Source organism: Emys orbicularis, chromosome 20, assembly GCF_028017835.1.
Source record: "Emys orbicularis isolate rEmyOrb1 chromosome 20, rEmyOrb1.hap1, whole genome shotgun sequence".
Lineage (NCBI taxonomy): Eukaryota > Metazoa > Chordata > Testudines > Emydidae > Emys > Emys orbicularis.
In genome coordinates, this window is record NC_088702.1 from 6,149,919 (window position 1) to 6,177,627 (window position 27,709).

The window sequence follows — 27,709 nt, forward strand, 5'->3', positions numbered from 1 at the left end:
TCCGTGAAGAGTCTCTGCTAGTTATTAGATACAGACAACACTTAAAAACTTAGGAACACACATTTCTTGTGATTTTTCTTTGCAGTTTGACCAACAGATGCAGAAGAACTAAATTAAGGAAGTTTTAACACCACAAAGGGATAAACAGAGAAAGCACAAAATGGAGCGCTAACTGCAATCTGATGCCAGTAATTTCTTTTCCTGGGACTAGAAAAGGAATCCACTCTAGATGAAAACTGTTTAGTACACAACCTCTCAAGACAATAGCTCCACTCAGAAAAGCAGGCTATTTTCAGTCAATATAGCTTCTGGCACAGCAAAGTCACAACCCTTCGCCAAGTGGAATGGTGCCAGAAGAGTAAATTGAGAAACAAAACAGCTTCTGACAAAAGCTAAACAAAATTTAACACTGCCGTAGTGACTCTTAAGCCTTTTGTCCACTTCACATGTTTTCCTGGGAATTTGTTCCCCTTTCAGCTACTAAACTTTAACGTGTACAAGGAAGTTAACTTTCCTGGCTTTTAACTGTAATGCTGGTTAGTGTCTGAATAGATTGTGCAGTCTCAGGCCTGGGCTACATATAAAATTTCGATCAACATAGCTATGCTGCTCAGAGGTGTGAAAAACCTCACATCCCTGAGAGCCAAGCCTATGCAGACCTAACCTCCAGTGTAGACACAGGTAGGTAGATGGAAGAGTGCTTCCATCAACCTAGCTACTGCCGCTCGGGGAGGTGGATTACCTACAGTGACAGTAAAACCCCTTCTGTTGCTGTAGGAAGCGTCTACACTACAGCATTACAGCGGCATAGCTTCAGCACCGTAGTTTTGCCTCTGTAGTGCCCATAGTGTAACATGGCCTCTCGCAATGCAACACCAGTTTAAAGTCAGAGGACACACTTTAGAGAGGTATTTTCTATTTGCAGCCTGTAATCAGGATGTGCTACATACACCCAAAGGGACATACGAGTAGCAATTTGTACCTATTTCCACATGTGCCAAGTTATGCAAAAGCGGGCACCTCAACTCCATTCCCTTAAAACATTTCCAAAACCCATTTCTGAATGTTTTGCTTTTTCCAAGGTGATGGAAAGACCAAGATACCTGCTAAAAGTCTTGAAAACAAGATACCCAGACACAATTAGAGAAGTCTATCTTAAGCTGTGTGCCCAGCGCTAGCCCAAAAGCAGGCCAGTTCTCTCTGCAACCTTAGCTTCAGAGATACAATTACACTACAAGTGGCTTTGGTTAGCAAGTCAAATGAATATGAGCACTGAGAAATACAGCTAACAATAACCCAGGAATAGTTTATTTTGTACTTCCAGTGAAAATCCCAGTTTGCTCTTCTTTTCCAGCCTCAGAGCTATTATGCTGCCTTACCATGGCCTAGAGATGGATTTCAGGTAATAGGTAGTTGAACACTGTGGCAGACTTAAGTGTAGGGAGAGAGTAACCACAGGAACCTAAAAGGTGCCATCACTCAAACCACCTGTCACCAGAATTGCAGTAGCTAGTGGCTTTAGAGACTAGCAGGAGATGCACATTTCAAAGGGTTCAAAGTTTGTGTCAAATGCCAACACCCAAAGTCTTAAAAGATCTGATTTTAAACACCTAACTGTCCATCCATTTTTTTTAATGTTATATAAAAAACCTCTGTAGTGACTCTTAAGCCTTTTCCCAGGAAAACATGTGAAGTGGACAATTTGTTCTCATTTCAGCTGCTAAACTTTAACATGTACAAGGAAGTTAACTTTCCTGGCTTTTAACTGTAACTCTGGTTAGTGTCTGAATAGGTTGTGCAGTCTGATTGAAACTACAGTAAATAACAGAATTATCGGACACAGATGAACACTATTTGTTGGGGTAGAGTCAACGTGGCTTTTGTAAAGGGAAATCACGCCTCACCAATCTATTAGAATTCTTTGAGAGTGTCAACAAGCATGTTGATTAGGGTGACAGTGGATATAGTGTACTTGAACTTTCAGAAAGCCTTCAACAAGCTCCCTCACCAAAGGCTCTTAAGCAAAGTAAGCAGTCATCGGATAAAGGGAAAGGTCCTCTCATGGATCAGTAACTGGTTAAAAGACTGGAAACAAAGGGTAGGAATAAATGACAGTTTTCACAGTGGAGAGGGGTAAATAGCAGGGTCCTCCAAAGCTCTGTACTGGGCCAGTGCTATTCAACCTTCAAATTTGTAAAGAACAAATCATGTCAAACCAATCTGATAGCTTTCTTTGATAGGATAACGAGTCTTGTGGATAAGGGAGAAGCTGTGGATGTGGTATACCTAGACTTTAGTAAGGCATTTGATACGGTCTCGCATGATATTCTTATCGACAAACTAGGCAAATACAATTTAGATGGGGCTACTATAAGGTGGGTGCATAACTGGCTGGATAACCGTACTCAGAGAGTAGTTATTAATGGTTCCCAATCCTGCTGGAAAGGCATAACGAGTGGGGTTCCGCAGGGGTCTGTTTTGGGACCGGCTCTGTTCAATATCTTCATTAACGACTTAGATATTGGCATAGAAAGTACGCTTATTAAGTTTGCGGATGATACCAAACTGGGAGGGATTGCAACTGCTTTGGAGGACAGGGTCATAATTCAAAATGATCTGGACAAATTGGAGAAATGGTCTGAGTTAAACAGGATGAAGTTTAACAAAGACAAATGCAAAGTGCTCCACTTAGGAAGAAAAAATCAGTTTCACACATACAGAATGGGAAGAGACTGTCTAGGAAGGAGTACGGCAGAAAGGGATCTAGGGGTTATAGTGGACCACAAGCTAAATATGAGTCAACAGTGTGATGCTGTTGCAAAAAAAGCAAACATGATTCTGGGATGTATTAACAGGTGTGTTGTGAGCAAGACACGAGAAGTCATTCTTCCGCTCTACTCTGCTCTGGTTAGGCCTCAGCTGGAGTATTGTGTCCAGTTCTGGGCACCGCATTTCAAGAAAGCTGTGGAGAAATTGGAAAGGGTCCAGAGAAGAGCAACAAGAATGATTAAAGGTCTTGAGAACATGACCTATGAAGGAAGGCTGAAAGAATTGGGTTTGTTTAGTTTGGAAAAGAGAAGACTGAGAGGGGACATGATAGCAGTTTTCATGTATCTAAAAGGGTGTCATAAGGAGGAGGGAGAAAACTTGTTCACCTTAGCCTCTGAGGATAGAACAAGAAGCAATGGGCTTAAACTGCAGCAAGGGAGGTCTAGGTTGGACATTAGGAAAAAGTTCCTAACTGTCAGGGCGGTTAAACACTGGAATAAATTGCCTAGGGAGGTTGTGGAATCTCCATCTCTGGAGATATTTAAGAGTAGGTTAGATAAATGTCTATCAGGGATGGTCTAGACAGTATTTGGTCCTGCCATGCAGGCAGGGGACTGGACTCGATGACCTCTCGAGGTCCCTTCCAGTCCTAGAATCTATGAATCTATGAAAACCTATTCATAAATGAACTGAAAAAGGGGATAAACAGTGAGGTGGCAAAGTCCGCAGATGATACAAAAAATAACTCAAAAGAGTTAACTCCAAAGCTGACTGCGAGGAGTTACAAAAGGATCTTACAAAACTGGGTGACTAGGCAACAAAACTGCAGATGAAATTCAATGTTGATAAATGCAACTCTACATACAAAATGATGGGGTCTAAATTAGCTGTTACAACTCAAGAAAGATCTTTGAGTCACTGTGGAGAGTTCTCTGAAACATCCGCTCAATGTGCAGCAACGATCAAAAAAAGCTAACAGAATGTTAGCAAGGGATAGATAATAAGACAGAAAATAATGCCGCTATATAATTCCATTGTATGCCCACACCTTGAATATTGCATGAAGTTCTGGTCGCCACAAAAGGAAGCATTTCCTCACACACAGCACAGTCAAACTGTGGAACTCATTGTCAGGAGATGTTGTGAAGGCCAAAAGTATAACTTGGTTCAGAAAAGTATGAGAAGTTCATTGAGGAAAGATCCATCAATGGCTATGAGCCAAGATGGTCAGGGACACAACCTCATGCTCTGGGTGTCCCTAAACTTCTGACAGCCACAAGCTAGGATGGGACGACAGGGGACCATCAATGATTGCCCTGTTCTGTTCATTCCCTCTGAAGCATCTGCCACCGGTGACTGTCGGAAGACAGGATTGTGGGCTAGATGGACCATTGGTTTGACCCATTATGGCCATTTTTTACTTTCTTAGTATTTGTACTACAGTAGCACTTACAGGCTCCAACTGCGGGAGCTTGCCCCGCTCCGTGAAGCTCCTGGAAGCAGCAGCACGCCCTCCTCCAGCTCCTACGTGTAGAGGCAGCCAGGGGGCTCCACACACTGCTCCTGCCCCAAGCACTGCCAATGGGAGCTGCGGGGGTGGCGCCGGTGGACGGGGCAGCGTGCAGAGCTGCTTGGCCACGCCTCCGCATAGGAGCGGAGGGGGGACATGCTGCTGCTTCTGGGAGCTCCTTGAAGTAAGCGCCGCCCGGAGCCTGCACCCTGCCCCCCTCCCGCACCCTAACCCCCTGCCCCAGCCCTGATCCCCCTCCCGCCCTCCAAACCCCTCGGTCCCAGCCCCCCTAGAGCCCGCAGGCGGAGCCCTCACCCCCAGGTGGAGCCCTCACCCCCTACCACATCCCAACCCCCAATTTTAGGAGCATTCATGGCCCGCCTTACAATTTCCATACCCAGATGTGGCCCTCGGGCCAAAAAGTTTGCCCAAGATAAAGAAAGGGTGGGGTGGAAAGAAAGTCATTGCCACTCCCAATTTACAGATGAGGATCTGAGCAACAGAGAAATCAAGGGAGCTGCTCATGGTCCAGAGAATCTGTAGCAGAGCCAGGGACTGAATGCAGAACTCGAGTCCCACTTCCTTAGCCACAAAACCATCCTTCCTCTGTAACAAGAGAGCACAGTAACTACCACGAGTTACTTGTCCTCTTGCGTCTCAGACTGACGCGACCGATTTAACATCAACGCCCACCACCACATTGCTCATTTACTGTTGAGCACATTTTTTCCTCCTACTGAATCACTGAGCATTGGGTGTGTTCGGTGGAATCAAAATTTAAAGTAGGTTAAGAGAGCAAAGAAATGAATAAAGAGGACAGCTTGGAAAGTGCAATTAAGAGAACTGGTGTCTATACTGAGGCGAGTTCTTTTAAATATTAATCATAGCTTCTGCTTTTTCATAGTTCTTGATTATATATTAAATAGTAGTTAACTCACCCCCTGATTCTCCTCATCAAAGCTAGGAAAGCCCACACAAAACGGATTTGACAGTCTGAACATTTTTACCTTTGAAATTTGACAGCTATGATGAGAGCCTATTCCCATGTACTGATGCATTTACAGTTAGCTCTCTCCTTGAACACGGGGCTTTTTCAACCTTTCAGAAAGTTACGTGAATTTAAGGCTCATATAAGATGCTGAGTGACAGCCCCAGAGACACAAGTCCTGTATCTATAGAAAACGTACAGTAGAGGAAATGGTGTAGCACAAACTTCACCGGCAACTTGACCAATGTGGCTTAACCCTTGAGGAACCATCTCTATGGAGTTAATTCCACATCAGGGCCCATTCAATCATTGGCCTCTCCACTGAGAATGCCAACAGAGGGTCCAATTAGCACAAAAGGTGGTCGGGGATAGAGGGGTGGGGTTTGCAGCATGTGCACCTGACCAGCAAGAACTGGAGAGGCTATATATTTTATTACAATTTCCGTGAGTGATCCAATCCCCAGAGAGGCATTAGAGACGCTTTTGAAACAGTATTGAACTAGCAATGAATTGGACTTAACTGTGAACCTACCTCTAGTAACAGCCAGTCTAGCCAACAACATACTAGCCAGAATATTTGCAGAACCTCTGAAAGCTGAAAATGCATGATACGTAGTGCTTTGGAGGATGGCTTGGAGAAGCGTGTATGCATTTGTTTGTATATTAAACCTAGGCAAAAGGTAACACCCTGATAGAAAAAGACCTTTATTAAGGCCAGTGTAAGTCTTGTATTGATTTCTCTTATCACCCGTTAACAAATGGGAGGTTTCCATTCCGAGCATAAGACATCTGTTTGCCATTCACTCGCTGACTCTTCATCAGCAGGGTAAATTGCGTTCAATGACAGGACATGCTTAGTTCTAACCTCATCATACAGCAATTTCGAATAGTCTGCCTACAGCTGGCGATTCACAGATGTATTACCGTAACTTATAAATAGAAGAAAGCAGAAGTTCTCTTGCCAATATGCGGTGGGGCTTTTTTAAAAAGCTACTCAGCATTGCTCAACTGATCTCTAGGGAGGACTGACGGTCGTGTGATTAAGGCCCAAGTCTGGAAGAGAAGATCTGGAGCCTATGCCCAGCTTTTCCACAGTTTTCTATGCAACCTTGAGCAAGTAACTTCACCTCTAGCTGTAAAGGAAGGAAAATACTTACAAGGTGTGTAGTAAGACTCAGTCCATTAGCGTTTATGAAGTGCTTCAGGATGCTCAGAAGGAGGAATATTAAAAGGTCTGATTCTCAGGCCTGGTCTACACTAGGAAATTAGGTCGGTATAACTACATCGCTCAGGGGTGTGAAAATCCACATGCCCTGAACAACGCAGTTAAACCAACCTAACTCCCCTAGTGTAAACAGTGCTAAGTCGATGGCCGAGTTCTCCTGTTGACCTAGCTGCTGCCTCTCAGGGAGGTGGGTTATCTGCACCAGAAGTCCCCAAACTGTGGGGTGCAGCCCTGTAGGGGGGCATGGAGGAAAATTCAGGGGGATACAGCGGGCCCAGGCCAGTCCCCATGGGGTCAGGGAGGGAGCACCATCCAGCCCCGCCCCCAGCCTCAATTCCCCTCCCCAGCCTTGGAGCAGTTCTGCATCTAGCCGGGGGCCCAACTGCCGGGTCCCACCACAGCCTGGCAACGGCTCCGTTCCCGGACCTTCCCCCAGCTACGATCCCCTTATCCTGTCCACGTCCCCTCCCCTCCTGAAGCAATGGTGCCGCTCCCGGCCCTGGTGGAGTGGGAAGGCGAGTTCAGGGTTGGTGGGGCCATGACCCTCAAAAGTTTGGGACCACTGACCTACACCACCAGGAGAACCTCTCCCGTTAGCGTCGGTAGCGTCTTCGCTGCAGCATTACAGCTCTGCATTGTTTTAAGTCTAGACAAGCCTTCAGTTACAACAAGGCCTGTTTTCACTACTCTGGCAGCGTAAAGAAGCTTTAAAGTGGTTGTCAATTACACTGCCCTTTTACACAACCAGTAGAGCAAAGGGTCCTTTATGTAACTGAAAATTAGACCTTAAGCTTATGTCATCCACTAACGATACTGCACACTAACCTCACAATAAAGGAATTAATTTAAAATCTGAGAATGAAACTCAAGTGTTGTTCTGAATTAAGTTTGAAACATTTGAAATGTTGTTTAATACACAGGATATTTCTATATTACAAACAAATACCTACAGTATTTAAGTTAAATAAACACAGAATGTAGTTGCATTTCATCTTCAAAGCGCTTTCTAGACATCTATTAATTCAGTCTATCACCTCTATCCCCCCTCCAATCTGATAGGAATTACCCTATTACAGTCAAGGGTCTGCTCCAGCTCTATTGAAGTCAATGGGAATCTTTCCACTGCCTATAACCACAGTAATTTAGGAAAGAATCCAGGAGTTCTCACTCCCAGGTCATTGGTCTAACCACTAGATATGTAACCTGCTCTAGAGTATATAAATTCTGCAAAATCATTGGAATAAAATATATTTGAGTTACGCAGTTACATTTTGAAATAAAATTCTCCTCAATCATTTGTGTGTCAACACACATTCCAGATTAAAAAAATGCGTATCTAATATCCATCTAGATATGACCCCAGGCTAGGATACATGAAATTTATTCTCATTAGAAAGAATGGCTTCACTACTGCTGAATGGCAAAGCCACAAGTAACAATATCACCCATATCAAGTGTCAATTTCCAAAACCTCAGAATATTTATTACAGAGACTCTCAAGCAGATTCGGTCTAAAATTTGACCTACCTTAAAATGTATGTTACCTACTGAGGAAAAAGTCTTTTATTTAGAAATGTGTATCGGTGGTGCAGGCAAAAAAGGATGAGGTAAAGTGCAGAGAGATTTAAAAAAAAATTCACACAGCAAGGGGGTGTTAGAATTTGGAAGACTTTATCTCCAAGTCTTCTGCTCAGATCCTTTTAAAAAGAGGATGATTTTGAAGAAATCTCAAGTTTATTAGCTTGATTCACCCAGATTGTAATAAGCTTCTAAGACATCAGAATTCACTAGTCCCCTTCTCCTACTTTATTCAGGGTTTCCCACACCCCACCTCTAATGCTTTTATTACAGGAGACGTAGGATCTACCCTGTGCGCACACATAAAGCATGCCTACACTGCTGGTGGTGATTATATTTGACACAAATTTTCTGGCTGCTGGAGTGTGGAGATCAATGTCTATCATGCTGACCAATACCGTCTCATTGTTTCCTTATACTCTCCCGTCTATTTGTATCCATCTGTTGTCTCTCGTTATCTTAGATTGTGAGCTCGAGGGCACGGACTGTCTTTGTTCTATATATGTACAGCGCCTAGCACAATGGGATCCTGGTCCACAACTAGGGCTCCTAGGTGCTTCAATATTACAAATTAATAATAATAATACACAATACATGTTGGTTTATACATTTCATGCTTTCACCCTCTAGAAAGCCCTGGTAATGTATGTGCGTCCCCTCATACACAAACCAAATCTTACTTGCAGACTGCATTGTAACCTTTCATCAATAGTGTGACAGGGAAATAGTGTGTTGAAACCATAAACAGATCTGCACACACTATGGGCTTGTCTACACTACCCGCCGGATCGGCGGGCAGCAATCGAGCCAGCGGGGGGGTCGATTTATTGCATCAGACGCGATAAATCGACCGCTGAGCGCTCTCCTGTCGACTCCAGTACTCCACCAGAACGAGAAGTGCAAGCGGAGTCGACGGGAGAGCATCAGCTGTCGACCTACTGCAGTCAAGGCTCCGCGGTAAGTAGATCTAAGTATGTCGACTTCAGCTACGCTAGTCACGTAGCTGAAGTTGCGTATCTTAGATCGACCCCGCGCGGTAGTGTAGACAAGCCCTATGAGGTACCTCCTCAGGGAAACCGAAGTTTAGCATGCAGCTCTACTTGCACTACTTATGCATCAGTTTCATGTGTATTTTCAGGTTGCTGCACTAAGGTAGTTACCATGCATCTTTTTCCAAATCGTGCATTTTAAAATGTATTGACAGGCATTAATTGTCATCTGCTATTATATATATATATATTGGGTAAAAACCTCTCCCTCCTTTCTCACATCAATCACTGAAGAAATAGTACACAGGAGAAATGAAATCTTAAGTGAGGGAGAAGTAGGGAGTACTGCTGGGCAATTGTGATGGGGCATCCACCCCACGCTGGTCTGTAAGGGGTTAATGAGCCCTAAGGAGGCTGCGCAAAAAGCAGCCAATAGGAGGGGGGTCTGTGCAGAGCAGCCAATCAGGGCCTGGCAGGCCCATATAAGAAGAGCTGCAGGGCAGAGCAGAGTCAGTAACTGCCTGAAGCTCAAGCAGGGAATATCAGGCTCCTAGCAAGAGGAAGAGGCGCCAGCACCCTGGACAGAGCAGAGCAGGGACCAGGGACGCTAGAGAGAGCACCTGGCTGGCTGCTAAGACTGGCACGCTGAGGCCCTGAGGTAAGGGTGAAGGTGCTGGGGCCGGGGCCGCAGGAAAATGGCCCAGGGAAATGTACTGTGAGGTTGGAGGGGACACAAAGTGGCTGCCATCTAGAGGGTCCCTGGGCCAGGACATGGAGTAGTGAGCGGGTCCAGGTTTCTCCCCCCCCCCCCCCCCCCCCGACGGGGTGGCTGGACAGTTGGACTGCAGTACTGGTTCCCCAGGAAGGGCGGAGAGCAGATTGTGGCATGGCCAGAGAGCTGTGGCATGAAGAAGATGCTGCGAACTTTGGAGTGACGTGGGTCCAGGAGCAGAAGTGACGGCAGGTGAGACACCACCGGGAATGGGCGTACCAACCTACGGAGCTGACCCCCAAGACGACCAGCAGGAGCCCCGTCATAGTAATATTTAGAAATAACATGAACAGATCACATACATACAGTGCCTACACACAAAAACAAAGTAGCTTTAAGCCTGTTTATGGCCTTCTCTCAACTCTATGGTTTGTTTTCATGCTTGAGAGGGGATCAAACAACTTTATCCTTCGTAGATACGGAGTGCATCATCCCTATCACATGTTCCATTCTTTACAGCCAGAAGCTTGTAAACCAGAGCATTCCAGCTGGCACTGGCACAAATTGCTACCGCTGCACCAAAACAGTGTTAAGAACAAAAATATCAGGGTAACACTTACCAGCTTGTTCCAATGCTACCAGCATCGACTGCTCGATGAGATCTCGCTCAATGAAGCTGCGAAATTCCTCTGTGTACACGGTGAGATCGGGTAACTGGAAAGTGCAAATGGGCATCTCCAGCAGATGTTCACTGCTACCATTGCTGGAGACGTGGGAGCGGGCCAAAGAGACAATGGTGGAGCTAGCATGGGAAATGCCCCGAGAGAGACGTTTCTCTGAAGCAAGAAGAGAAGAAACATTAAGATGTGAAGATACGGCCTATCCGTATTTCCTGGACCACTTTCCCTCGAAGTAAAAGCATTTTACATAGTCTTCAACTAGCATTTTAGTTTTGTGGCAAGAATCTGAAGTGCGTTAGCATATACAGGGGCGGCTCTAGCTTTTTTGCTGCCCCGAGCACAGCAGGCAGGCCGCCGTCGGCAGCTTGCCTGTGGGAGGTCCCCGGTCCTGCGGATTCGGTGTACCCACTGCCGAATTGCCGCTGAATCTGCGGGACCGGCAGATCTCCCGCAGGCAAGCCACCGAAGGCGGCCTGACTGCCGCCCTCGCAGGAACCAACAGGGCGCCCCCCACGGCTTGCCGCCCCAGGCACGCGCTTGGAGCGCTGGTGCCTGGAGCCGCCGCTGAGCATATAGAATTGACATGCACTTCTAATTCCAAATGAGAAGGAAGGAATACAAAAACTGGGTTGGGGAGAAGGACCATAACCTACTCGTTAAACCACAGGTCTCTTGACTCTGTCCTAAGTTCCACGCCCATCTCTGCCCCTACATCACCATGTGACCCTGGACAAGTCATTTCATTTCTCTAGGCCTCAATTTCCACATCCAACACTGAAGTTAAAGCCTTCATCAACCAGGAATTAAGACTTAATTCATGAAAGTGCTTTGAGATCCTCAGATGGAAAGTGCTACAAAAGTGCAAAGCAACTTCAATGAAATGATTCTCAGACCCCTCACAAATTGCCCGGACTGTACAGAGCCTCACTATCAGTTAACAGCAGCCTGGACTAGTGGCAGGTAAGGAACAGCACTATTTTAAAAGACCTAGAAGGGGTTCCAGCTTGAAGATTAAAAAGAAGAGGCAACAACTCTCTGCTCTGGATCCGGCATTCAAATACAGCTTATCATCAAATAACCACTTGAAGACTGACTAGGCCCAGTTTCCATGCTTCACTTCCAAAAAGGCAAAGCCAATGGAAATGGGCAGCAAACATGGCTTTGTGCCACCTTTTGCAATCTGTGAATTCTGGGCTGCTACAGGTGCTGAAACAGCCTCTGACAAGTCAGAATGGCCCCTGGTTGCTCAAATTCTTTGACTTTCAGTATCTCATCCTCGGCTGCCTATAGACAGCAATGCAGCCCTGAATCCAGCAGTGCACCCTATGCTGAGGATTGTAAGGAGTAGCTTAGGATCACTTCTAGTGGCCCTACAATGCATGTCTGCATCAGGGGAATTTCCCCCTTCCTAGATTCCATCCCCTATATTGCCAAAGCAGGGGACAGAATCTGTCCCACTGTATTTTAAAAAGGCTTTCATTCTCCTTTGACACATGACTGAGCGTGAATATGATCCAGTTGAAAATCCATCTAGAAATATTGCTTTACCTTGAATAATGTCATCTTGCCGCTGGAGCGGTGGCCGCACCGGTCGAGCAGCTTCTTTTTCCAAGGATTTAAAGTTGCGCCCTTCGTTGAAGGAATGCGGCAGGTTCCCAGCATGCACTTGCCTCAGCTGTTCAAAGTCACTTAGTGCTGCATTCACATCCCAGTTTTTACCTAGTTTGGAAAGTATAATGAAAACTCTCAGCATTAGAGAAAAAGAGTTAAACCACTTTTGAAACATACGCCCCAGAGGAATGCCTTAAATGCAATTTATCAACCTGTTATCAAAACACTAACTCTAACCTGGAAATAAACCATGAAGACCATGTGATGGAAACAGCCACCAAGCCTACAGTTCAATAGTACTCATTGTATATGCTTAAGAGTTAGAAGATGGAACAGGGGAAAGCCTCTTCTAACAGTTTTTAGTATTTACGTCAATTTCACACTTTGAAAGATGCCTATTGTGTCTGCACTCATCTTCAAACTTCCTTCACATTCACCAAGCACTTCCTATGCAGACCAGTTGGTCAGCTGATTGAGGTCATACTTAATATTGTTTTGTAAGCCTCTTCTACTGTATTTAAGAAACGTATTACAATGTAAGCATCAACTGCTCTCCAATAAAGCTCACAGCACACAGCTTTCCATTCATCATCCACATTAGTGCAGGGCAACACTAGGACCAAATAGTCATGCAAAGTCAAATGCAGTTCTTTTAAAAGTTGACAATTTATTTGGAATTTAAGGTTCTGATCATTCATGTCAGGGAGAGAAAAGAGATTTCTCCCAATAGTAGACGAAACCAAAGTAGGAAAGCATGAAGAGTTGCCAGCCACACTAGTTAGCTGGAACACAGAAAAAATCAGATACACTAACTGAATGAGAAACAATGTAGCTCAACAGCAAATTCAGTGGGATTGACTGTATCCTTAAAGTAAGTCCTCTTCATTTTAATACTATCCACCAATCTGAAAGGATCACAGATAAGATTTATCAATATAAAATTAAACCATGTAAATCTTTCAGTATGCAATAAATTGACCTTTTAGAAACAATTGTCATTTTAGATATAGAAAAAACAGATGCCACCAAGTGGGTTATTATGTATGTTGAACTTGCAATAGTGAGGATTTATTAATTATCTAGAATCTTAACACATTGTTTATTTACTGCTTTAAAAGAAAGCCAACACATGCAGTACATTCACTACAAAAAAAATAGTTAAATCGCTGACTGTCCATGATCTAGTATAAGCCAAATCAAAGTAAGTTTCACAATATCTAATTTCCTAAGGCAAATATGCTTCTGAAGTGTTTAACTTCTTCTGAGAGATTTAATTGATAATGTTTAGTGACTGACTCTGCACAGCAATCTGCTTGGTAAATGATCCACTTTTTTGAGTCAAGCTTTTTATTTAAAAGAACCAGCATCAGGAATTTACTGACCCATTAAATCAAAATTTAATTTGCAATCACAAGTCAAAATCTGCCTCGCTCGCAAACATACAAACCCAACAATTTCTACTGTTACATTGCTCAAACTTCTGAGCTCTTGAAGCAATACACATCTGTGAAGACTCAACTATTATCACAACTTCTGAATTTCTATATTAGCCAAACAATTCACCAAATGTCCCTCCCCCCCCCCCATTTTCACAAATAAGACATTAAGTTTATATGGAAGGATCCCATGGGGAGCCAGTTGTGAGGATTCTTAAGTATTCACAGATTTACAGTGAAGTTCTGCTTCCTAAAAGCAAAATCAATAGCTAGAGCTAGTGTGTTTTATTTTTTAGTCGACTCAGCATTGAATGACTTCATTATACTAAATGCAAGATGGAGACAGATACAGCTGTTCAGTGAAACTGCTGCCCAAACTAAGTTTTCACCAGATTTGTGTTATAAGATGCGGCTGTTGGTCAAACTTCATTTATATTTAAAACAAGTGAATAAACTGTGAAGTCAGCTAAACTAGTATTAGTTTACACAGTAACTCCCCTGCATAAAAACCCAAAATATGAGAGAGCCTAGGGGCTTGTTTTTGGCTTCAAGTAGAAGCTGCAGGAACTCAGCACCTTTAAATAAGGCCTTACACGCATGGCCTGAAGATGAAACTCTAGCTCTGTCAGACTTAGGGCTTGTCTACACTACCCGCCGGATTGGTGGGCAGCAATTGATCCAGCAGGGGTCGATTTATCGCGTCTAGTCATAGAGGTGATAAATCGACTGCTGAGCGCTCTCCCGTCGACTCCGGTACTCCACCAGAATGAGAAGCACAAGCGGAGTTGATGGGAGAGTGTCAGCTGTCGTTTTAGCACAGCGAAGACACCGCGGTAAGTAGATCTAAGTACGTCAACTTCAGCTACACTATTCACGTAGCTGAAGTTGCGTGTTTTAGATCGACCCCACATGGTAGTGTAGAGAAGCCCTTAAGGAGAAAGGCAGAGTAAAGGGCCCTGTCCACAGACATATGTCTGTAGGGACTGAGACAGACAAGGTAGGTGAGGGTAATATCTGCTATTGGAACAACTTCTGCTGGTGGAAAGGACAAGCTTTCAAGCATCACAGAGCTCTTCTTCATATCTGGGGAAGGTAACCAGAGCGTCCAAGCTAAATACAAGTTGGGATAGATTAAGCATAAGGGGATTCACACATGAAGGAGATCACTTAAAAAAAAATCTGTCCCATTTTATATTTAGCTTTGATACTCTGGTTACCATCCCCACACCTGAAAAAGCTCTGTGAAGTTCAAAGCTTGTCCCTTCCGCCAACAGAAGTTGGTCTAATAAATTACCTCACCTACTTTGTCTCTCTAATATCCTTGGACCAACACAGCTACAACACTACAAACAAATATGTAGGTATTGTCAACCCAAGTCTTCCAGCCAACGATAGCTGCTAGGTTAAAATACAAGGAGAGGAAGTTTGATATACATATAAACAAAGACTATAAAGGATTTTATAGATCAACACTAAACAGCTTAAAAACTAAGACCAGAGTATCCTCTTACAAAAAATAGCCAGTTATCCTTAAATCACTGAGATTGCCTGAAATAATGGTTCAAGTTTTCTATCTGAATCAGACTGATACTCACTGAAAATGTTATGAAAAGAAAGTCATGATGTTTCTGCTCATAAAGCCTCATCTGCAGTTCGCAACAATTAAATTGGGTTAACAGCATTCTTCAATATTGAGCCATTCTAAGTTTTAGAAATAATTACTAAGTTTTAAAAAGCAAAATTTAGAATTTAACCTGGAGGAGATAAGTGCGCTCATTTCTGTTACTACAATAATTCTGTTACCTGCTACCGCATGAACAATTTTATATTCTGCTGCTACAAACTGCATTTCTCCTTTCTAAATAAAAGCCTGCATGAGAACTGATAAAATTTAGTTCAACTACACAAGTGCCTGTTAACCACCCCCAGATATGATCAACTGCTCACGTTTTACTTTAAATTAATAGTTCAAGAACTAAAAAGTTGTCCAAATATACTGAAAAAGTCGGAGACAAAAATTTACACCAACCTTATATTCCATATGCTCACAATTGTAAGAAACTTCACATATGTAATACATCATTACCATACAAACAGATGAGAGCAGATATGCTAACTTAATAGATCCTATACAAAAAACAGGAGTACTTGTGGCACCTTAGAGACTAACAAATTTATTAGAGCATAAGCTTTCGTGGGCTACAGCCCACTTCTTCGGATGCATATAGAGTGAAACATATATTGAGGAGATATATATACACACATACAGAGAGCATGAACAGGTGGGAGTTGTCTTACCAACTCTGAGAGGCCAATTAAGTAAGAGAAAAAAACTTTTGAAGTGATAAGTGAAGTGATATACAAAAAACATTACAGCTCCTTCAGGTCATCAGCATTATACAGTACAATGAACTGTCTAATATAAATAGATTTACACAACTCTACTCCAGACAAGTTTTATTATTGAAAAAGTACATTTTATCTTATGTATAAAATATTGAACTAGACAAGGAGGGGAAGGAGCCAGATAAGGAAGCCAAGAAAAACTCTGGTTATGATATTTTATATTATCTTCAGGGTGTCCTACAAACTCTCAGACTATTTGGAAGAGAGAGTCATGCCACTAGTCTTTCAAACTGTAGCTGTCCCTAGATTAGCAATAAAGTCTTAGATTTAACCCCACCACAACACTGCCATTTTTAATCTACCACCACTAATATCAGATATTTATATAAATAAACTCTTACTATAACACATTAGCAAAGTAATTTACAGAGATAAGATGAGTGATGCAATATCTTTTATTGGACCAATTTAATAAAAGATATACCTCACACACCTTGTCTCTAATATCCTGGGCCCGAGACAGCTACAACAACACTGCATAAAGTAATTTTGGTAGACATGTAAATAAATATTGTCGAAACTAAATTTTGCATGCAGTTATTTTGGAGAAAAGGGTGCTCCACTGGGCACTACTGTTTAAATATTCTATTATAACTTAATATACATGGCTGTGAATGAGGCTAAAGTAAATTTTCATTGAAAAGTGAGCGTGGTTTAAGTAGCTCATACCCATATGGTTTCTGAAAGCAAATGGCAACATGAATTAATCCAATTTCACACAGACTGCATTGACATCTGAATAACCAGACTGAAAATAAAGGGGTATTCCAGAGGTTAGAACTTCAGTGGCGACAAAAAGGAAATTCACCATGGACAACTGAGATCTGTCAACTATTTCTGCAGAATATTTTGTTTCTGGAGGCCACAAAAAGAAAATCTAACAGTGCACATTCTAACTGGAAGACAAAAGAACTTAAAACATTAAGCATGGATGATCTTGCCAAATGACGCGTTTTCCAGATTCTTTATTTTTGTATTGAATCCTTACACCTGAAACTTAACACCAGGTCTTGCCAAGCCAAGCCATTTAGACTTAACAACATTAGTAAAATTAGATTCTAATCCAACTACAAAGCCGGTATAAAAACCTGTAGCTGTGTGTCTGGGTGTAGGAAAGGTAATAATTAAGATACAGGACAATGTGTAATCAGAGTCAGACAGCTTGAAATTCATATGTTCAGCTCCGTATAGCAGACACAAGCATATCACTCTTTATACACAAAAGGGGCCATACTGCATACTTTCAGCCTTCTTAAATTGTCAAGGTTTTGGAAATTTTAACTTTATAAAATATTCCTATTCCAAAAGAACACAGTAGAACCATAGGAATCCCCCCCCCAAATCAGCCTAGCTGCCTTGCCCCACCTCTCAAACATTGATCGGCAAATGCAATTAAATAAGATTTTGTATTAACAGACTACACACTGTGTAACATCTCACTCTAAGGTATCGCCTTTCCTATTCATCCACACAGCTACAACTCTCATCACCTCGCATCTCGATTACTGCAACATTCTTTTCCCTGGTCTTGACAAATGCAATCTTGTCCCCATCATATCCATTCACAATGCTGCCGCAAGGATAATTTTCCTACCCGGCGCTTTAACTATGTCATTTTTCTCTTTGCATCCCTCCACTGGCTCCCTGTTCTCCATCATATCAAACATAATCTACCTGTCTTCACTTGCAAGGCCCTTCCCGGCCTATTCCCAACCCTACCTATCATCTCTCATTCAATATCAAAAAGTCAACTGTCATCAGCCTCCATCACTCACTTGTTAAATATTCAAACAGGCAACCTCATGCTTTCTTCCATGCTAGTCCCCACACTTGGGAGGAGTGCCTCAAACATCCACCAAACAAACTCGTTTTCCTTCAAAAAGTCATCTCAAAACTCTCCTTTGCTGCCATGCCAACAGAAAGACTGGACAACATTTAGATGGATTGTGTGCTGAGACCACAGTCTATCATGCTGACCCACATGGTCTTACTGCTTCCCTGTACTTCCCTGCTGGTCTCTCTGTACCCCTCTGTTATTTCATCTTATACTTAGATTGTAAACTCAGGGACTATTTTTGTTCTGTGTTCGTACAGTGCCTAGCATCACTGATCCTGGGCCATGTCTGAGGCGCTTAGGCACTATGATAATGCAAATAAAAAAAACAGATAAGACTGCAGTTGTTCTGCTAGTGCATTATGAAAATTAATTAAGATTACAGCTGTCAAAATAAATAACCACACAAGTACTGGAGTGGGAGAGAGAAAAATCATAAAATACCTCTCCATCCCAAGCTCAAATATTTCCCCTGAAAGACAACATTCAAAATCCCTAAATGAAACACTAACTTAAATTAGAAACCAGAAGATATGTAAACACCACAAAACCCACACTCGACAGACTTCCTTCTAGACAATATTACCATCTGTAAACACAAAGTGAAATCCTGGCTCCAGTAAAGTAAATGGGAACTTTGCCCATCACCCAAAGTAATCTGAAGAGCAAAAGCTCTCTATATGAATATGAGCCAATCCTCAGCCCTTGAGGGGCATTATCAAGGGGGAAAATGGGAGCTAAGAGGTGAAGCAATTTGCATCTACACTGACAACTTTAGGGCCTGTACCTCATTACTGTTGTAGCTCCAAAGTGGTAGTAACCGCAGAGAAACTAGTGCAAGTTGGGTGTAGATGTTCTCTAAGTGGGCTACATGACAGCCGTAAAAATACTGGCAGCTGGTCCCTTCTTTGTTAGCACTAGTAGTAAACTGACAACATGTCCCATTAAAGAACAAAAAGCAGTTGCATCCTAGCATCATAACTTGATTATAACTTTAAAAAACCCACACTGAAGTACTACCTACCCGAAACTGGAATTTTAAAAATATCTATAGTTAAGGTTGATAGTGGTTGGGAGAAGACTTGCTCATTTTCCCCCTCAATACTCTGCTACCACGTTGAAAGTGTTTATAAATATTAGATGGGAGACTGGACTGAAGTGTGATGTCATTTTAAACAGCTAAAATTATAAACAGAGTTATTTTCATAACAAAGATAGACAATTAACCTACACCAGTGGCTCTCAACCTTTCCAGACTACTGTATCCCTTTCAGGAGTCTGATTTGTCTTTTGTACCCCAAGTTTCACCTCACTTAAAAACTACTTGCTTACAAAAATCAGACAAACATACCAAAAAAAGTGTCCCAGCACACTATTACTAAAAAACTACTTACTTTCTCATTTGTACCATATAATTATAAAATAAATCTACTGGAATATAAATACTGTGATAAACAAGTCATTGTCTGTATGAAATTTTAGTTTGTACGGACTTTGCTAGTGCTTTTTATGTAGTCTGTTGTAAAACTAGGCAAATCTCTAGATGAGTTTATGTACCCCTGGAAGACCTCTGCGTACCTGCAGGGGTTTGTGTACCCTGGTTAAGAACCACTGACCTACACTATGCTCCTATGAAAAAAACAAAAATTGCATGCTATCAGAATGCTACGTAGGCAAGAGCTAATATTAGTACACTGATAAGAAATGTAAAATTAATGTAATGAGAAATAGCTGTTCCGAACTAGATTTTACAATTCAGATTGTATTTGCTTTGGGATCTGTATGTCTAAAGCACAACACATCCCCACAGTTGTATACATTTTTGGAAGCTGCAATTTTTAGGATAAAAAGCTGTCCGATTACTAAATGCATGGAAAATTACTAATCTGAGAAATGAGACAAGTTTACTGCATTTGTATAGTCTTAATCCAAGATCAAGGTTAGGGCAAAGTAATAAGAGTAATAGCAGAAAAGTTTGCAAGTGAGTAGTTCAGAGGCAAAAAGGGTACAAGTGAAATTCACACCTTCACAACACAATCACTCACAAAAGTCTGAAATAGCCATATGGTAGAGTACATTGAAACTACACTAAAGGCTCTTTTTCCAGTACAATTTGTTCAAGCTTTAGAAAACACCTCTGAACAGATTTTTTTTTTTAGCCCTTTAGATGGTTGCTAATGGTGTGCACCATGCAAGAATAAAAGGCATATTCCAACACTATACTTTTGTTTTATGCATTCTACCCCTAGCAATCATTTGAGGTTCGTTACTGTAGTGACATGGAACATGAGATCAAGCCAAGATTTCACTAACTGTGCTATAAAGGTAATCTTAATATGTGTAGTACTACCCCCACTGACAGCCTACCTACCCCTCTCTCGACTCCTTTTTCTATCATTTATACCAATACAAAACCTACTGAAGAATTAACTGTTCCTACCCCATCACTCACTCTTTACCTTCAAGTAGGTCTCTGGCCAGTCCTGGCTCCGCCCCCGTTGAGCGAACAAAATCCGACAAGACGACATCCATATCCAGGGTCATGTGATCATGAATTCCTTGCAGGCAGTTGGAAACAGCTGGGACATAGATCAAAGCTTAGTCTTCAATCTAAGAATGAAATGTACACAGCTCATGTTACAAAGTATAAAATAATTAGCCTGGCAATGCAGGCTATGAGCAAACTGGGAAGTATCCAATAGCAGATGGTTCAGTCTCATCTTTTAAAAACTAATTTTGTTTCAGGATTAGAGGTGGCTGCTTGCCTGACTGTTCACTTATTGATAGCGAATGTGAATTATGTTGCTATTCCTGTTTCCTGAAACACAACCCTAATTGTTTCAATACACCTAAATTATGTGACAGGAACCCTAATGGTTTGTGATACCAGAACTTTTTAACTAAACCTAAATGAGATGTTATCCAAAACCAGAAACACAGTGGCAAAGAATATTCAGTGTACAGATAAGTGGCTTTACTAACTAAAGGAATATAAAAGCTGACTCACTTAAGAAAAGCCATTCCTTTAGTCAGTTGGACTTTTATTTCAAAAGAGTAGACAAGTAGTTAGCAAAATTAATTAGTTTATCTAGAGAATTTGCGGAAAGGTTTTCTTATCTCAATATCTGTACTGAGAGCAGTACATCTTTGACCTCTCATCTAGAGACATTCCTCTTCAAAGCATGTTTGTAATTCACAAGAAAAAAATTAGAACAAACCGATTTTCATTACTAGATGCAGTCTGTACAAAACAAACTACTTTTCAGGTTAAAAAATTATCCTTCCTTTGGACTAGAATAGTTTACCAATCAAACTCTGTACTAGGCAGAAATCATTTCAGCATGCACTTGCTTTAAAAAACAAACCACTAATAAAGCTATGAACTAGCCAGTGAACAGCTTTATTTGCAAAACTTTCCAGTTACAAAACCCTCCAAGTCCACCTTGTAAAGACAACGATGATGTACTTCAGCTTGGTGGAAATATGAATCAGCTTAGCAACCTTTGCAATTTTCCGTGCAAGACCTCTTTCTAACCATAGTCACTACTCTCCTCAGTGAAAGGCCTCTGGAAAGAGGTGTACCAAAAAAAGATCCTTCCAATGGCTAAATCTCTTCCTATGAATCAAACAAACAAGCCAGTCCTAAAAATTTAAGTCCAGACGCAAGATTTATGTAATTTAAATGTAAGCAGTTCCAAAGATTTGAAGTCACATGTAAGGTGTGTGCTCCTACTTATACATACAAATCCAGATTTGCTACGTTCCTCTAGGTAAAAATCAAAGTATGCATCCACAGAAGTTTGGACCAAGCAAATATCCTGGAGAGATTAAGCAGCACTGTAGCTAAGGGGCTAGATTCAAACCTTTATTTTCAGGGAATATAAACAGTTTGAAAATTTCATTCTAAACTGAAACTTGGCATACAAATCGGGGGGGGGGGGGGGGGGAAGTGCGTGTAAGGTTGATTAAGATAAGATATTTCCAGTACCCTACCAAGACAGACTAACCCATTTACCCTACCAAATGTCAAAAGTTTCTAGGCCTATGAAAGATGAGCAAAACTGCAAAATGGCATAAAGATCTCAAACTCTAACTAAAGTAAGCAAACAAGCAAACATTAACTTCGAATTTTCTGTCTTTTTTGTTATCTTAATGTAATTGTATGTTTGCTAATCACACATGGATTAACTTCACACATGGAAAAGCCACAATATTTATCATCACTTGTGCAATTTCTGGACTGTCCTCATTTGTAGGCCATAAAAACATTAGCATATGCAAGTATAAAGCAATTTTTTTGCTGGCAATATGTGGGGACCCTTGCTGTGGTTATGGTAATCAGGTATAGAAACGTCTCTACATTCTAGCTCTGGGTCACACACTCGTATCCTTTACATGCCACCTAACCTCTGACAGATGCTATATTCGGTGTTTACACAGCTTTTAGATGAGAGTTTGTGTATTGCTGGAACCAAAGATAATCTCATATTTCCTTTTGATGGTTTCAGCAATTTTTTAAAAAGTTACATAGCAAAGCACTGACCTTTGAAATGTAGAAAAAAGCAGCAAAAACAGCCTACACCCATTCACCCAGAGCATTTACAGTTGCTTAGAAAACTCCCTCATGCAAACGAATGGCAATACCTCAGAAGTGAAACAGACGGAAAACTTCAGTTCCGAAGACACAGTAATGAACTTTAAGCAGACTAATGGCCAGGGTTCAAATGAAGAAACATCCACGTCCTCATTAGTTTTCGGGTTTTGTGTTTTTATGTAACACATCTACTTGTGGTTTCACCATCACTATGGCTACCGCGAGGACAAGCTGGAGCTGCACTAGACTAGAAGTCATTATCTCATAATCCAGACAAAACTAGACCAAGGCCTCAAAACTCTGTTTAGGATAAGAGTGCTTTCTACTCACCACACCAATGCCAAATATTTTTACAACAAATACCTGAAAGAACTGAAGCACAAGCACACATGCTGGCCTTAAAAGCAATAGCTCATACAGAGATTAAGGTCAGAAGGGACTGCTGTAGTCAACTAGTCTGACATCCTGTTTAGCAAAAGGCCATCGAATTTCACCCAGTAATTCCTACATCCAGTCCAATGACTTGTAGCTGAACTACAGCACATCACTAAATCAAGCCTGGATGTCTTTCTTAAAGATGTCAAGTGAGGGAGAACCTACCATATCACTTAGTGAATTGTTTCAACAGTTAATTATCCTTACAATTAGAAATGCACACTATGATTTGAATTTGACTAGCTTCAACTTCCAGTCATTGATCTTATTTCTTTAACTGCAAAATTATCTGATTGCTTCACAAGTGTTAATATATTCATCCTCAACACCTCCTGTGAGGAAGAGAACTACCCCCACCCCCTTCTTTCCCACCCCCCAATTTAACAGATAGACAACCAAAGCACAGAGATTTGGTGGTTGATTCAAGAGGACACAGGAAGCTTGTGGCAGATCTAGGATCTCCCGATTCCCAACCAGTGTCTTAAAACACAAGAACTACCACCTCCTCATCTACACATATTGTCTAAAGCAGATTACAAATAAGATTAGCTCAACTGAGGAATGGAACCCATGAGTAGGGTTTCCTGCTTGCTGTAAAAGCAACAAACACTAATGCAAAAAAGTGTTAGGACTGGTTTTAACATACACAACATTTACAATGCTTGCAGGATACACCAGTGGACGCTAAGTCCTTTCTGTGCTCCCTGGAAGCTCATTCACAGAATCAGAGATGCTTCACAGGGAACATTTTGTTTTAATCTCTTCCCTTCGAAATCCACATGGGAATGGGTCAGCATAATCTTAAGATTCTGTTTAAAACCCGTTTTAAACAAAATTTAAGTCTTTTTTTATTTTAAATGTACTTTTCACTACGTATGCAGTTTTACCTCACACACTGCATTCATCCTGCATAATAAAAGTTAGTTCAATCAGTTTCACTTTCAAGACATGTTAGCACAATGCTGAAGTACTGACCACAACCAAAACACTGAAGTGGGTTAAACACAAATAAACATCTCACTATTGTTTTTTTTTTTTTTTTAATTCAAGGTTAAGTTATTTTCCATCATGTGTTTTTAAAAACCAAAATGTTTTACAAGGCCCACCTTTTGAAAATAAACGACCCCATCTCTCCCCTCCACCCCCATTAGTGTTTCTCTGTTAGATTCATATGACTAAATGTAAACAGGATCAGAAAAGTTTCAGATAAATCAGTATTTGAGACTTGTTTTATTATTGGCTTCAGATTTTGCTATACCCTAAATATTATCGTAATTCACTTTCTGAACCCAAATTTGCCTTGAATGAGATGGGATACCATCACTTCTGTTTAAAGTGAGCCAACACTGAAGTTAAACCAGATAGTCACAACAGAGGTTAACCTCTACCACCTCAAGTTCCTCACTAATTCCCAAGCGATTGTTTCCAGCACTATGTAAACTCGAAAGTCTCTCTCTCTTTCTCACCAACAGAAACTGGTACAATAAAAGATATTGCCTTACCGGCCTTGTCTCTTAAATATCCTGGGACCAACATGGTTACAACACTGCATGCAGAGATCAATATCAGTCTCATTCACTCATTGAGAGATAGTGCTACCACCTCTTAAAATGAAAACAAAAAACCCCCCCCATCTTTCTGATCACACACAAAATATAAGAGGAGGAATTACTGACAAGTCACAACATTTACCCACACACTCAGATTAAATGGAACTGCTGAAGGCTTTCCTACAGCCAACACATTCACACCTAAAAAAGGTTTCAGAGGGGTAGCCGTGTTAGTCCATATCAGCAAAAAGAACAAGGAGTACTTGTGGCACCTTAGAGACTAAGGCTACGTCCGCACTACGGGGGGGGGGGGGGGGGATTTAAGATATGCAAATTCGAATTCGACGTATCGGAGCCGACTTACCCCGCTGTGAGGACGGCGGCAAATCGACCTCCGCGGCTCCCCCGACGACAGCGCTTACTCCTACCTCCACTGGTGGAGGACAAGCGTCGATTCGGGGATCGATTGTCGCGTCCCGACGAGATGCGATAATTTGATCCCCGAGAGATCGATTTCTACCCGCCGATTCAGGCGGGTAGTGTAGACGTAGCCTAACAAATATATTTGGGCATAAGCTTTCATGGGCTAAAACCCACTTCATCATCATTTCGTAGCCCATGAAAGCTTATGCCCAAATAAATTTGTTAGTCTCTAAGGTGCCACAAATACTCCTCGTTCTTTACATCTAAAAAAGTTGTTACTCTTAACAAGCCATTATGGGACACCACGATTTTCTTGTCTTTCCTTGCCGTTTCACCTTTTACAATGGATACTTCGTTTATTCTACTTATGCTACAGAAAGCAGACATCTTGGGGTACCTGGTTACTACTACACTGTACACCTACTTATACACAGGTCAACCTCATTTAAGGACTGGCAAACAGACAAACCGCAACAGTTTAAAATCAGATTGAAAATGGATTCAGTGACACTGGGGCAAACCTTTATGTGGACACACATACTGATCTAAAACTGGTTAGATCTGTTTAGCTTGCACCTATAAATTTACTAAGGCTAGGTCTACACTACAGCGGGGGGTCGACCTAAGATACGCAACTTCAGCTACGTGAATAGTGTAGCTGAAGTGGCGTATTTTAGGTTGACTTACCTGGCTGTGAGGACGGCGGCAAGTCGACCGCTGCCGCGCCGCCGTCGACTCCGCTACCGCCTCTTGCCTCGGTGGATTTCCGGAGTCGACGGCAGAGCCATCAGGGATTGATTTTATCGCGTCTTCACTAGACGCGATAAGTCGATCCCCGATAGACCGATTGCTACCCGCCGATCCGGGTGAAGACGTGCCCTAATACAAGCTAAACCCACATAAACCAGGTTTAAATCCGATTAGGAGAGTCCACAGAGCCTTTTGAACCAATTTAACTGAATGGATTTTAAAAAAAAAAAAATCACACCTTTAATTAAGCCAGTGGGTAAGTTGAATTTAGACAAGGGCCTAAACTGCAACTCCAAGCTGCGCTGTAACTAGGTCCCCCGACACAGTAGCTTTTTGTATTGTGGAGGGGACCAAAGTGCCTTTGACAATGAAACAGCTGTGCCAGACTGTATAAATGCAGCAATGCTCAGATGCATTTATTTCTTGTATCAACAGTACCAATGGAAGTGCCACACACACACACACAGCACTTACAGGTCTTTCAAGGTTAATCAACTCCAGAATTCATCCTTTTCAAGATTTCCAATGCAGTGAAAATTTCAGATGCAGTAACAGAGTTGAGAATAAAGCACGGGAAACAGCATCAGACCTCTTTAGCATGCTGAGCTACATCAGCCGAGACCATTTAAAAAAAAAAAAAGCAAGCTTTTGTTAGCTTCTGAATGGCCAGAAGGATAAGCCTGCATTGTAATAGGAATAATAAAAATAAGTGAGGCTTTGTTTTTTCTTCCTGTCAAATGCAGGATAGGCAAAAACAAAAAAAAATCCTCTTATGGACACAAACGAATAGTACTGGCAAAGTGATGAATATAGCTTCCTTGATCTCCAGACAAACACATTCAATACTTCAGAAAGATGAACAAATGGTGCTGCCATATAAGTGAAGAGTGCTCGGTAAATATTAAGGGACTGGGGAATGCTTCCTCTTGTTTCTGCCACCAGTAATAGGAGTAGGTCTTCAAAACCAACCCTAAATGCAACAGCTGAACATAAACATCCTCCCGCAAAGTTCTTTATAGAACCTATTTTCCTTCTCCAGTTGACGTGTCAAGTTCTCTGAAGACCCCATGGCCTAGCAGTTTGCGCCTAAAGGCAAAGGCATTTACTCCAAGGTTTCTTTACACCACTCCGGCAGCGTAAATGGGCCTTAAAGTGAGGGTATGTCTACACTAAGGAGACTATGAGGCCACGTGTTGGCACGACGCCATAGCATAGATGCAGCCTACACCAACAGGCGTTTCCGTCAGTATAGGAACACCGCCTTCCCAAGTGAAATTAGCTATGTCAACGGAAGCCCTCTTTCGTCTACATAGATGTGTCTCTGCCGAGGCTTTTGTTACAGAGCTACATCGGTATTTTTCTTCCATACCCCTCACCAACATACCTATGCTGATATATTTTTCAGTTTAGACCAAGCCTTAGAGTAATTATACATATAGCGACAGATTCTAAGGCCAGAAGAAACCACTGTGATCATTTATTCTAGTCCTACAGCCTGTGTTATACAGGAGGTCAAACAACCCTGAAATAATTCCTGTTCGAACTATACCATCTCTTTCTTTAAAAAAATCCAATCTTGATTTAAAAGATTCCAGTGATGGAGAACTCATCACAACACTTATCTGTACACAAACCTGCATTAGTTTAATTAAATTGGCTTAAGAAAACCAGCGCGAACTCCTGTGAGGACAATCATTTCAGTATAAAAGCTCGCCTATATACAGAAATTGTATTGTTAACTACACTTGTACAGTTAAAGCAGTACAACCTCCCCTTCTCCCCCCGGCGGGATGCAGCGCCTTCTATCAGTATAGCTTTCCCTGTACAGGAAAAGGAATAAAGCTAAACCAGTCTAACTGCTTCCACACTAGATGAGCCGGTATAACTATTTTGGTAAAAAAAAAAATTTCACATCCCTGTGCAAAATATTTGTACCAGTACAAAAAACTGGGTAAAAGAGTAGTTTGTTTGGTTTAACTTAAATGTGTTCCCAACCAACTTCAGCAAATCTGAAGAAAACCAGTCTTAGGCCATGTCTACACTGGGCTCACAGCGGCACCGCTGTACCAATGCAGCTGCACCGCTGTAAGACGGCTCGTGTAGCTGCTCTATGCCGATGGGAGGCAGCTCTCCCGTAGTCTAATAAAAACACTCCACGAGTAGCAGTAGCTATGTTGACGGGAGAAGCTCTCCCACCAACATAGCATTGTGCATACTAC

The 27,709-nt window shown here is 41.9% G+C and overlaps 1 protein-coding gene across 1 annotated transcript in view; it reads right to left on the bottom strand.

The window, feature by feature from the left end:
- The window catches only part of OTUD7B (OTU deubiquitinase 7B), a 53,576-nt gene extending 33,294 nt beyond the window's left edge, over positions 1–20,282 (bottom strand). Inside the window, exons 1-3 of the mRNA XM_065420255.1 lie at positions 20,198–20,282; positions 12,000–12,170; positions 10,392–10,607 (exon numbers count right to left, since the gene is read on the bottom strand). Coding sequence (XP_065276327.1) covers positions 10,392–10,607; positions 12,000–12,170; positions 20,198–20,282 — 472 coding nt within the window. The remainder of the gene's footprint in view (positions 1–10,391; positions 10,608–11,999; positions 12,171–20,197) is intronic.
- Between the last annotated feature and the right edge of the window lie 7,427 nt (positions 20,283–27,709).